We start from the raw sequence: 13587 nt of genomic DNA, 5'->3' as shown, positions 1-13587 counted from the left end.
GGCAGTCATCCAGAAAAGTACTGAACATAACTTTGTATAAGATTATCTTCATTCGTCCAATTACTTCTGATCTCCTAAAATTGAGGGACTATGTGTATAAAAGGCTGTAATTTCTTCATAAATCACAGTTTGTGGATGTATTTTACCTTCTCGGGCATTGTTTATCTTCTCCCTGAGCAAAGAAAAAAAACACCACAACAACATAAGTATTGGACTGTATAGGAGTATATGACAACTTGTGGACCACTAAAAGTGGAGATGGACCTCTCCTTAATTGATATTGTTTTTCTTACACTGTGTGCATTACACTCACAGAGAGAAAATAAATGGAGTGCACTCCAGCTATGGATTCAATGTTCACTTTGTGGTTTTTTTTATATTACTCAGGTGCCAGAGTCACAGTAATGAGGAAGTGATAAGCCCGTGTTCATTGGTGTTACTTTATCAGCACGTTACTGCTGCATGGAAACTGATCCTTCACTCAGCCATGGTATGTTACGTAAATTATATGCTACAATGACATGGTGTCTGTTACTGGAAATTCAGTTTTATATGGTGTGCGCTAGCCAAATTCAAAGTAATTGTATAGATTAAAAGTATGTATGAAACAACATTCCATGAGCACCAACCCTGATCTCTTGCTGTATCCCCCTCTTCCACTTTCTCTCTCTCTCTCTCTCTCTCTCTCTCTCTCACACACACACACTCACATTGCCTTGCATTGTTGAAAAATACAAGACATTTACCAGTACTAATATACCATTTTACATTAGGTTGTTGCTAGTTTCCATGTGTGTTCTATGGTGTACATGTTAGAGTAACCTTCTTTCATTGGCCCTTTAAAAATGAAAGTCATTGACCTTGCTGAGAATTGATCCTGTGACTCATAACTCTTTGATACATATGTATGTCTTTATATGTATTTTTATCTTTGTATATAATGTATTTAATATACATTATACACTGATCAGCCACAACATTAAAACCACTGACTTGTGAAGTGAATAACGTGAATATCATGTGTTGGAATCAGAGAAAAGAGCTGAGTGGCTTTGATAAGTGCCAAATAGTGATGGCAGATGACTGGGTCAGAGGATCTCCAAAACAGCAAGTCTTGTGGGGTTTTCCCAGTATGAAGTGGTTAGTACCTACCAAAAGTGGTGAAAGAAAGGGCAACTTGTGAATCAGTGTCAGGGTAATGGGCCCATTCAGACTTATTGATGCACATGGGGAGCAAAGGCTAGCTCATGGTCTGATCACATAAATTAACTATAGTAGCTTAAATTGATTTAAAAAACTTAATGCTGGCCATGCTGTTAGAACACACAGTGCAGCACAGTTTGATGCATATGGTGCTGCAGAGCCACAGACTTGCCTATGATGACCTCTGTCTGCCTTCAACGGGGACGTAAGTGTAAAAGCTGGACCACGGAGCAATGGAAGAAGGTTGCCTGGTCTGATGAATCATGTTTTATTTTAGATCAGGTCGATGGCTGTGGGCGCATTTACCTGGGGAAGAGATGGCAGCAGGATGCATTATGGGAAAAAGGCAGGTTGGTGGAAGCAGTGTTATGCTCTGGCCAATGCTCTGCTGGGAAACCTTGTGTACTGGCATTCATGTGGATGTAACTTTGACACGTAACACCTACCTAGAGGTTATTGCAGACCATGTACACGCCTTCATGACAATGCTGTTCCCTGATGGCAGTGGCTTCTTTCAGAAGCATAATGCACCCAGCCACACTGCAAACATTGTTTATGATTGGTTTGAGGAACATGACAAATTACAATATGGTGCTTTGGCCTCCAAATTGCCCAGATCTCAATTTGATTGGGATATACTGGAACAACAAATCCAATCCATGGAGGCCCCACCTCGCAACTTGTAGGCCTTAAAGGATCTTGGTAGCCAGGTACCACAGAACACGTTCAGTGGGCTTGTGGTATCCATGCTTTGAAGTATCAGAGCTGTTTTGGCAGCACAAGGGGGACCTACAAGGTATCAGGCAGTTGGTTTTAATGTTGTGTTCTGATCAGTGTTATATGTACATGTATATAAAGATATGCTTTGTGTATACTATATGTATTCTGTGTTAGAATGTATCCTCTTTAAAAGTATCTATGAATGATCTCCGATTTAAAGACTCACATGTAATGCCTTTCAAGAAGTAAATGTTTTTAATGAAGTTACTTAAATATATAAGTATAATTTTAATCAGCTAGTTTCTTGATGGTGTCAGTCATTGCTGCGTAAATAAAATTCACCTATCTTACTTTTTATTTTTCATTAGATCTATGTGTTGGGTTCTTTTATTCTCTCCCTGGCAGTTACAGTCTTTGTGCGATGTATTCATGTTGGACAAGGTAAGAACAATAAAAAACAAAACAAAAAAAAAACTATTATGTAAGATCTTATAGTAAAGATTGTGTAACCTGATAATGAGTAAACTAACATTAAATGCCTGTCAGATCTAGGACAGAATCCTCAGATGTTTTTTTTGTGTGATCTTTTGTTTGTTTGTGATCTTTGTGTGGGAGCTCCGTAGAGGTCCTTTGACAGCTCTAGGACATTAATAGAAATATACACTGCTCAAAAAAATAAAGGGAACACAAAATAACACATCCTAGATCTGAATGAATTAAATATTCTTCTGAAATACTTTGTTCTTTACATAGTTGAATGTGCTGACAACAAAATCATACAAAAATAAAAAAAAATGGAAATCAAATTTTTCACCCCATGGAGGTTTGGTTCTGGAGTCACACTCAAAATTAAAGTGGAAAAACACACTACAGGCTGATCCAACTTTGATGTAATGTCCTTAAAACAAGTCAAAATGAGGCTCAGTAGTGTGTGTGGCCTCCACGTGCCTGTATAAAACTCCCAAACCTCCCTGTGCATGCTCATGATGAGGTGGCGGATGGTCTCCTGAGGGATCTCCTCCCAGACCTGGACTAAAGCATCTGCCAACTCCTGGACAGTCTGTGGTGCAACGTGACGTTGGTGGATGGAGCGAGACGTGATGTCCCAGATGTGCTCAATTGGATTCAGGTCTGGGGAACGGGCGGGCCAGTCCATAGCATCAATGCCTTCGTATTGCAGGAACTGCTGACACACTCCAGCCACATGAGGTCTAGCATTGTCTTGCATTAGGAGGAACCCAGGGCCAACCGCACCAGCATATGGTCACACAAGGGGGTCTGAGGATCTCATCTCAGTACCTAATGGCAGTCAGGCTACCTCTGGCGAGCACATGGAGGGCTGTGCGTCCCCCCAAAGAAATGCCACCCCACACCATTACTAACCCACTGCCAAACCGGTCATGATGGAGGATGTTGCAGGCAGCAGAACGTTCTCCATGGCATCTCCAGACTCTGTCACGTCTGTGACATGTGCTCAGTGTGAACCTGCTTTCATCTGTGAAGAGCACTGGGCGCCAGTGGCAAATTTGCCAATCTTGGTGTTCTCTGGAAAATGCCAAACGTCCTGCACGGTGTTGGGCTGTAAGCACAACCCCCACCTGTGGACATCGGGCCCTCATACAACCCTCATGGAGTCTGTTTCTGACACATGCACATTTGTGGCCTGCTGGAGGTCATTTTGCAGGGCTCTGGCAGTGCTCCTCCTGTTCCTCCTTGCACAAAGGCAGTGGTAAGGGTCCTGCTGCTGGGTTGTTGCCCTCCTACAGCCTCCTCCACGTCTCTTGATGTACAGGCCTGTCTCCTGGTAGCGCCTCAATGCTCTGGACACTACGCTGACAGACACAGCAAACCTTCTTGCCACAGCTCGCATTGATGTGCCATCCTGGATGAGCTGCACTACCTGAGCCACTTGTGTGGGTTGTAGACTTTGTCTCATACTACCACTAGAGTGAAAGCACCGCCAGCATTCAAAAGTGACGAAAACATCAGCCAGGAAGCATAGGAAGCATAGGAACTGAGAAGTGGTCTGTGGTCACCACCTGCAGAACCACTCCTTTATTGGGGGTGTCTTGCTAATTGCCTATAATTTCCACCTGTTGTCTATCCCATTTGCACAACAGCATGTGAAATTGAGTGTCACTCAGTGATGCTTCCTGAGTAGACAGTTTGATTTCACCGAAGTGTGATTGACTTGGAGTTACATTGTGTTGTTTAAGTGTTCCCTTTATTTTTTTTGAGCAGTGTAGATTCCCAGTACACTACAGTATAAATTACTTCAAGTGTGCTGCCGTTTAATTAGGGCATTTTTTTTCCAAACCTGATATTTACTCAGCCATAGTAAAGCTATATTCTTAAGAGCAGGAGAGATAGGAATTTCAGACCCCACCTATAATATAGGATTTTATTTCAAGCATAGTAAGGTCATAGGCATACATTACTGTGCAAACCAACTACAAGTACGAACAACAAATAATCCTACTTGTTATCAAACATAATATTAACTAATGAGTGTTAAAACCAAGCAGCGCTGCATAAAAAATACATTTTAAATAAAAGCGCTGTTACCAAAGTTTGTCATTATCCACAATGTGTACAAAAATGCCAAGATATTTCTTAGAAATTTAGGCCTATTCTTTTTGTAAAGCAGATATGAAGATGAATTTTGCTCTGCACGGATATAAAGAATTATTTAAAACCCTGCTCCTGCAGATGGAAAGATTAACAATGTATACTATGCTCTATATATTCATGCTATGTGCAGAAATAAATATTGTGTACATTTGTTTGTACAGCAATAAAGATCGATTACGGACACTGCCACAACAAATGAAAAATGTGGTGTACGGCAGTTTTAATAACTGATTGCATACACTGCAGTTATCCACTAATGTCTGCCCATCGATCTGCGTTATCTTATAGCTAAACTGGAAGGGCTTAGTTGGTGAAATCTCCCCTTACATCCAGCATTTTGCATTTATGTTGGCACGTTATTAACAGCCAACTACATTTATTTTTTTAATATCCTTCCAAATTTATGTGTTAGCGTAACTTAAAGTGTTAAGCAAGAATTACAATTGCTGTCAGTTTTAAACGTTAAGTAAATTAACCTTTACAGAAATAAAATCTTAAATAAATAAACCTTTTATAGAATCAACATTTAAATCGCACCGGTCATGACTATATAAAGATATTAACTTGTACCTGGATTAGCCTCACTATACAACCTCACATCTCGTGTTACAAAGAATGTCTGCTATAGACACACAGGGCAAGTTGCATGCCTTAGACACACAGGACAAGTTTTTGAGTGCTTAATCATTAAAGTTAAAAACCTTTTTCACCAAACCCCCCCCCCCCCCCCCCCTGAATAAACAACTGACAAAATATTTTTATCCATCAAATTGTAAACACAGGATTAGTTTTGCTTCTGTTAGGTATTGAGATCCACCACCTAGTAAAAAAACTAAATTTGCCACGTCGGACATTTCTCTCAATGGCACCAAAAAGACTTCTAAAATTTCTCTAAAATGTAAAAAGTGAAGTTTTATAAAGGATTTGCCACAGCACCGATCATGTTCTCTCTGAAATGGAGCATTAGCCAACATTAGTTACTTAAATATTTAAGTGCATTATCTGGGTTGATAGAGATTTCATTATCTTTGTTGATATTTGTTCCTTTATCAATGTTGACACTAAGCAAATGTTTTTGGTAAAAGCTTGACATTCACTTTGATGAATCAGAAGGTCCTAAGGAGAATTGATGTATATTGTAACAAGAGATATATCTACACTGATTTAAACACCGAGTATCGCGTATCACATAGACCTAATGATTTCGGATTGGTTTTGCTCAGTCAATTGCTATAAATCTTCCTCTGCAGCATTTCTACCTTGTGAATCTGACATTCTCTCCTCGTGCCCACCATACCTTTCAGAGTACTCAGTCTGCCATCATCTTATCTCCTAGATCTCCCACTCATCCTTCCGACCCCAACTCCCTTTGCTGGACCACCTTCCATCTCTACGTGTATACACATTGATATTTTTTCCTTCTGCAAAATCTCTTCTCACACTCCTATTCAGTCCCCCCACACCCAGTTACTGAGCCAGTATTTATTATTATTATTATTATTATGTAGCGCAGAATTATTTTCCTATGTACTTTACAATTATAGAATGGGGATAATTTCATTGACAACAGGTCATTGGCATACAAAATATTAACAGAGACAAGAGGTGGAGAAGGCAAGAAGAAGAAGGCCCTGCTCAAAAGCTTGCAATCTATAATGTGTGAATGCAATTTAAGGTTTAGTGGCCACACATTAGTGACTTGGGATCTATTATTTTGGTAGCCATGTTAACTTGATCTACCACCATTTGAGCAGAGTGTTAATGGCCCCCTGTTAATGATTACCTATATAAATCATCCCCTTGGTTATGCTGGGGTATGACCGGTGTCATTCAGTTTGCTTTGTTAATAGTCCCTGAGTAGAAATGACATTATTTACACAACTTGGCTATCTACAAAGGTCCTCTCCATAAAATAATTTCCCTACCCTGTATATTTACAGTACGGCCGTTAGCCCTCCTTCTCTGATGTCTCTTATGACGCGTTTCGCCCAGTCTCACACCCCCAACCCCAATCTGCATCTTTAAAGATATTTTGTAAAGAAGCAGATTGGAAGCATTTATATTGTGTAACAAAAAGGGTAATTGATTAATTAGTCCCAGAGTTCTGACCAATGAAGATGGAGTAAAGGCAATCCTGTGTGCTATATAATGAGAAGGGATTAACTAAGATGTCATTGGAAGAATCCCACGTAATTGGGGCAAGAATTGTCAAAGGACATCAGCGAAGGAGGGCCATAGGAAACCCCTTGCTCGTATGTCTCGGTGTATAACAAGCTGTAGGCTACTACACTGTCAGTGCTCCGGTTCCCCTATATCCATATGCTTTCTATGAGTTGCCTTTACCAAGAGCTAACATTGTTTTTAAGTAAGGGTTTCACTTATTGTTATAGAATAACACAATTGGATTTTTTTCTGTGTTTCTATCCCCATTGTTGGAGTGCTACAGCTGTGGGATTCCTATAAGTGAGGCTAACCCTCTTCTGAATACCGTTAAAATAAAAAAACAGTCCAGTCCCAATCATAGCCACATTACACCGTGCATGCATATCGACACACACTTACCCACATTCATACATATGTACGGACAGTCTTACCTACTTTTATATATACGTACTTACATTATTTTCTGCCAGTGACCACCTTTCTTCTGTCCCTCAATCCATTAAAACTATTAATACATTTACTGAGGTAAAGTGTGCCATGGAGGTAAGTAACAAGCATACTTACCATGCTCAACGTTCTGGCAGCTGACACCACCTGTGTTGATCTGCTTGTCTGAGAATAATAAGAGTTACACTCACACCTAATACATTTAAAATGGCTTCATTTTGAACACTTATAAGAGCAGCAATATTTCAGTGGGTGTGTGTGTGATTTAAAAGACTGTGAGCATTTAAAACAATGTCTTAATTGCACGTTAAAAATTTAGAAAAATAAAATAACCTTTTTTTTTGTTTGTTTTTTGCAGAAATGTCTGAATCATCCGAAAATTCCAACAATATGTCTGACGGGGAGAACAGAGGATCTTCTGCCTTGGCACAATCAAATTTAGAACTTGCAGGTTTACAGAGATGGTATGTGCATCGTTGGATTCAGACCATGGAGCAAACCCTAAGAAGACACAGAGAGTGGCTAATGACAGCATTGGTTGCAAGCATTTGCATGGTCTATGTGTCATTTTTAATGCAGTCCGTGTGAGCAAAGAAAAGACGCAACACAATTACTTTCTAACAAACCTCTGTGAATGTGACTTTATGAAGATTCAGAAGTTCTGCTTTCCACAGGAGGCTCTGTCCTACAAAAACTGACATTTCCGGCCCTCCGGAAACAACTTTATATAGTTTCATTTTTATTTATGCATTTCAGTGTGGTCTCTATGCTGCAATTCTTGTGGAATGTTATATTTGTTTTGACTCTTATTTAATACCAGACATTGTTGCAGGTTATGTAAATATGCAGGTTAAGTAAATATTTAATAGGCAGAATTGTTAAAGGACACTAATATGATTATCACATTTTTGAATAATGATTTACATAATTAAACCATCTAATTCGAGCAAATTAATTTTTTACCAGTTCTAATTTTTAACCAGGACTACTGGTTCTTGTTAGACCATAAAAGATAACACACCAAAACGCCATGCACAGTAGAGCAAACCACTAGCACTGAATTTATCATGTAAAATGATAGGATACCTTTGTATGTGTCATGACTACAGTACAAATCGCCCCTTGGCCTGAATATCAAAGTACTTAGTGGCTCACTGTACACTAATTGTGTAACTAGCTAAGCTAATAAAGTATATGGAACAGAATTTACACATGGATAAATTCTTCCTACGTGGGTGTTGTGATTATGGTTTACTGGAATCTTATCTCTACATAATCATTTATGATTTAACATAGTAATTTAGACTGAAAAAAGACTTAAGTCCAACAGGTTCAACATTTCCATTAGTGATCTAACAGAAAGGGTGTTTAAAATATTGGTCAATTATTTTAGCTCTAAATATTTTAGCTGGGCCAAAAAAAATACATTGTTTTAATTTCAAGAAAGCAAATTCCATATCTTTATTGTTCATTCTGTAATGATTTAGGTAAAATCTCTTTTCATTAAGTCTTCGTGGATGATCTCATTATCTCCTTCTATGCAAAATTGGAAAGGACTCCCAGGGTCCCAATCTGATTCAATGACCACTGTTCAGACCTTGTTTTACATTATCCTCTGTGGAAACTCTGATAAGAAATTCAAAGATCATTCTCTTACACAGCTTACAAGTTAACCATTTACATGCTGCATGCAAATAGAAAGTTGATGTTGTGTAGTCCAATTAGCTACACTAATTTATTTAGTGCTGCAAGACTGGAAATGCCTAGATCCCGGGGATTAACTTTTCTATAGAGAATGATGGTGAGAGCACTCAAATTGAAAGACAGATAAAAAATCAGATAATATTACCCACTTGTATGATACACTAAAAGGGAGAGAGAACACAACATAGGGTAATAACGTCAGATTAAAATAAACTTAGAACAAAGGAGGCAAATTGCACTCACAAACAGGGGGCCAATTAGAAGCTGGCCCAAGCTACACGCCTTGAACAGAAGAAATCTCCCAGAGACTGGAACAGGGACGAATTGTAGAGGGTGTCTTCCCAGGGTAAGTGCAACACACAGGAACGCAGGTTGTAGATTGCACACCAAATTTAATATAAATTACAAACAAAATAGACGAAATAATTAAAACGGAAAGTCCCATAAAACTTGCAGTAAATGTCCCAAAAACGTCCTCCGGGTCCACCTTACGCGTTTCGGCACAAAGCCTTCATCAGAGGTGCTATCTTCTGTTCTGTCACATAGTCCTTTATAAGTCCTATTCTTGGCGCCGTTTTCGCCGGTCATCTGCATTTCTCTTCCGGGTTCCGGCGTCAGGACGTCCTGCGTCATCACGTCCTGACGCTGCTGCTGGTTTCGGCGAGAAGGACGTGTAGGAAACGTCCTCCATTAAAATCAATACAATTACAACTAAAACATCCCTCAATTTATAAAAAAAGTCCCTCAAACTTCAAAATAATGCAGGGGGGGGGGAAGAGAAAGGGACATATATACAAAAAATTATTACATACAGCTTACGTTAAAAATGAATATAATATATATATTACTAATGAATAAAACTATATCCCTAAAAATGAAATAAAATCCAAATCACATGGGGAAAATAAAACAAAGGTAGAGTTAGTGCAAATTGGGTACAAATATATAAAACACATTAAATATGTTTATGGACCATGGTCCCCCAAAAGATACTCAGATGTATTTGTTAATTTCAAAATCGATATTTAACCCATTGGGAACCATGGTCTCCATTTCAAACATCCATTTCATCTCAGCATATCCTAAATTATACTCTTTGTCTCCCCCTCTCCAATGTGCTGTGATAATATCAATTCCCATAAACTCAATACCTCTTGGGTCCCCATTGTGTACCTCAGCAAAGTGTTTTGATACATTATGATTTAAAAATTTGCGTTTTATATTGTATATATGTTCTCTAATCCTGGTTTTAAGGTTACGTATGGTCTTGCCAATATATTGGTAACCACATTGGCACGTAAGCAAATAAATTACTCCCTTACTCGAGCAATTTATAAACGTATTTATTTTATATTCTTTTTTCGTAACTAGTGAGGTAAACTGAGAGATTTTTCTATTTTTATTTGTTCTAAAACTACAACCTTGACATGTACCACAATAATGAAAACCTTTACTCCCCTTTAAAAATGATTTGTTTTCTGCTTTTTCTTTATCTAAAAAACTGCTTGTTAATAACTGTTTAAAATTGTTAGCCCCTCTAAAAATAAATTTTGGTTTAAAACCTAAAAACGGAACTGCATCTGAATCTTCTTTTAAAACATACCAGTGTTTTCTAACTATTTTTTGTAAAATTCCATTATTTGAGCTAAAATTAAAAATAAAAGGGATCACCTCATTCTGATATTGTCTTTCATTAGGATCTTTTTTCTCTTTATATTTTAGTAGAGGCTGTCTGTCTCTTTCCGCAATTTCTCTTTCAATGGTGTCTAAATCCTCTTTAATGTACCCTTTCTCAATAAATTTTGTCTTTAAGATTTTGGCCTGGTTAAAAAATTCCTCTTCTTCTGTGCAATTTCTCTTGAGTCGCAAAAACTGGCCTTTCGGAATATTAGTTAACCAAGGTTTAAAATGGCAACTTTTTAAATCTATAAAACTGTTAACGTCCACACTCTTAAAAAATGTTTTACTTTTAATCTTGTTATTCTCGATGTAAATTAAAAGATCTAAAAAGTTGACACTTTTCCTACTGATTTCATGTGATAGGTTAATATTAAAGGAATTACAGTTAAGAGTGAGGATAAAATTCTCTAGGGATTCCCTATTCCCTTTCCAAATTATAAAAATGTCGTCAATATACCTTTTATAGAGGACCAGATTTGCCCCGTGTTCTGATTGGGAATAGATATTGTGTTCTTCCCAAAAAGACATAAAGAGATTTGCATTATGCAAATCTCTTTATGTCTTTTTGGGAAGAACACAATATCTATTCCCAATCAGAACACGGGGCAAATCTGGTCCTCTATAAAAGGTATATTGACGACATTTTTATAATTTGGAAAGGGAATAGGGAATCCCTAGAGAATTTTATCCTCACTCTTAACTGTAATTCCTTTAATATTAACCTATCACATGAAATCAGTAGGAAAAGTGTCAACTTTTTAGATCTTTTAATTTACATCGAGAATAACAAGATTAAAAGTAAAACATTTTTTAAGAGTGTGGACGTTAACAGTTTTATAGATTTAAAAAGTTGCCATTTTAAACCTTGGTTAACTAATATTCCGAAAGGCCAGTTTTTGCGACTCAAGAGAAATTGCACAGAAGAAGAGGAATTTTTTAACCAGGCCAAAATCTTAAAGACAAAATTTATTGAGAAAGGGTACATTAAAGAGGATTTAGACACCATTGAAAGAGAAATTGCGGAAAGAGACAGACAGCCTCTACTAAAATATAAAGAGAAAAAAGATCCTAATGAAAGACAATATCAGAATGAGGTGATCCCTTTTATTTTTAATTTTAGCTCAAATAATGGAATTTTACAAAAAATAGTTAGAAAACACTGGTATGTTTTAAAAGAAGATTCAGATGCAGTTCCGTTTTTAGGTTTTAAACCAAAATTTATTTTTAGAGGGGCTAACAATTTTAAACAGTTATTAACAAGCAGTTTTTTAGATAAAGAAAAAGCAGAAAACAAATCATTTTTAAAGGGGAGTAAAGGTTTTCATTATTGTGGTACATGTCAAGGTTGTAGTTTTAGAACAAATAAAAATAGAAAAATCTCTCAGTTTACCTCACTAGTTACGAAAAAAGAATATAAAATAAATACGTTTATAAATTGCTCGAGTAAGGGAGTAATTTATTTGCTTACGTGCCAATGTGGTTACCAATATATTGGCAAGACCATACGTAACCTTAAAACCAGGATTAGAGAACATATATACAATATAAAACGCAAATTTTTAAATCATAATGTATCAAAACACTTTGCTGAGGTACACAATGGGGACCCAAGAGGTATTGAGTTTATGGGAATTGATATTATCACAGCACATTGGAGAGGGGGAGACAAAGAGTATAATTTAGGATATGCTGAGATGAAATGGATGTTTGAAATGGAGACCATGGTTCCCAATGGGTTAAATATCGATTTTGAAATTAACAAATACATCTGAGTATCTTTTGGGGGACCATGGTCCATAAACATATTTAATGTGTTTTATATATTTGTACCCAATTTGCACTAACTCTACCTTTGTTTTATTTTCCCCATGTGATTTGGATTTTATTTCATTTTTAGGGATATAGTTTTATTCATTAGTAATATATATATTATATTCATTTTTAACGTAAGCTGTATGTAATAATTTTTTGTATATATGTCCCTTTCTCTTCCCCCCCCCCTGCATTATTTTGAAGTTTGAGGGACTTTTTTTATAAATTGAGGGATGTTTTAGTTGTAATTGTATTGATTTTAATGGAGGACGTTTCCTACACGTCCTTCTCGCCGAAACCAGCAGCAGCGTCAGGACGTGATGACGCAGGACGTCCTGACGCCGGAACCCGGAAGAGAAATGCAGATGACCGGCGAAAACGGCGCCAAGAATAGGACTTATAAAGGACTATGTGACAGAACAGAAGATAGCACCTCTGATGAAGGCTTTGTGCCGAAACGCGTAAGGTGGACCCGGAGGACGTTTTTGGGACATTTACTGCAAGTTTTATGGGACTTTCCGTTTTAATTATTTCGTCTATTTTGTTTGTAATTTATATTAAATTTGGTGTGCAATCTACAACCTGCGTTCCTGTGTGTTGCACTTACCCTGGGAAGACACCCTCTACAATTCGTCCCTGTTCCAGTCTCTGGGAGATTTCTTCTGTTCAAGGCGTGTAGCTTGGGCCAGCTTCTAATTGGCCCCCTGTTTGTGAGTGCAATTTGCCTCCTTTGTTCTAAGTTTATTTTAATCTGACGTTATTACCCTATGTTGTGTTCTCTCTCCCTTTTAGTGTATCATACAAGTGGGTAATATTATCTGATTTTTTATCTGTCTTTCAATTTGAGTGCTCTCACCATCATTCTCTATTTTACTAATCGTGTTCTTTCTAGTGGTTTATTGTGGCCCACTAGGGTGATTGTAGCACCAGAGTGCAGATTATTTTTTCACCGTATACTTTTGTATTTTGTCTATTAACTTTTCTATGCTCACATTTCCAAGGTGTTGGTACTGACATGTAATTACACCTTGTAGCCAAAAGGAAACACTTTTTTACACACATCAACTTACTGACAACAAAATACATTTTAATGGGGCAACTGAGGTCTAGTAACATATAATACACTGAACACTACCTGCCTGTATTCTGGATGTTGCAGCTCTGAAAAACTGTGTTTCTACAATCCTCCAAGATTACAGTGCTGAATATTCAAATTAAAATATATAG

At 37.5% G+C, this 13587-nt stretch overlaps 1 protein-coding gene across 1 annotated transcript in view; it reads left to right on the top strand.

The window, feature by feature from the left end:
* SEL1L3 (SEL1L family member 3) overlaps positions 1-8873 on the top strand; it is a 58752-nt gene extending 49879 nt beyond the window's left edge. Inside the window, exons 22-24 of the mRNA XM_063457852.1 lie at positions 388-490; positions 2292-2364; positions 7523-8873. Of these exons, the coding sequence (XP_063313922.1) occupies positions 388-490; positions 2292-2364; positions 7523-7752 (406 nt within the window). The 3' untranslated portion in view covers positions 7753-8873. The remainder of the gene's footprint in view (positions 1-387; positions 491-2291; positions 2365-7522) is intronic.
* Positions 8874-13587: the final 4714 nt, after the last annotated feature.

Source organism: Pelobates fuscus, chromosome 6, assembly GCF_036172605.1.
Source record: "Pelobates fuscus isolate aPelFus1 chromosome 6, aPelFus1.pri, whole genome shotgun sequence".
NCBI lineage: Eukaryota > Metazoa > Chordata > Amphibia > Anura > Pelobatidae > Pelobates > Pelobates fuscus.
The sequence above is the reverse complement of the archived record's forward strand: the minus strand, read 5'-3'. Positions and strand labels throughout refer to the sequence as shown.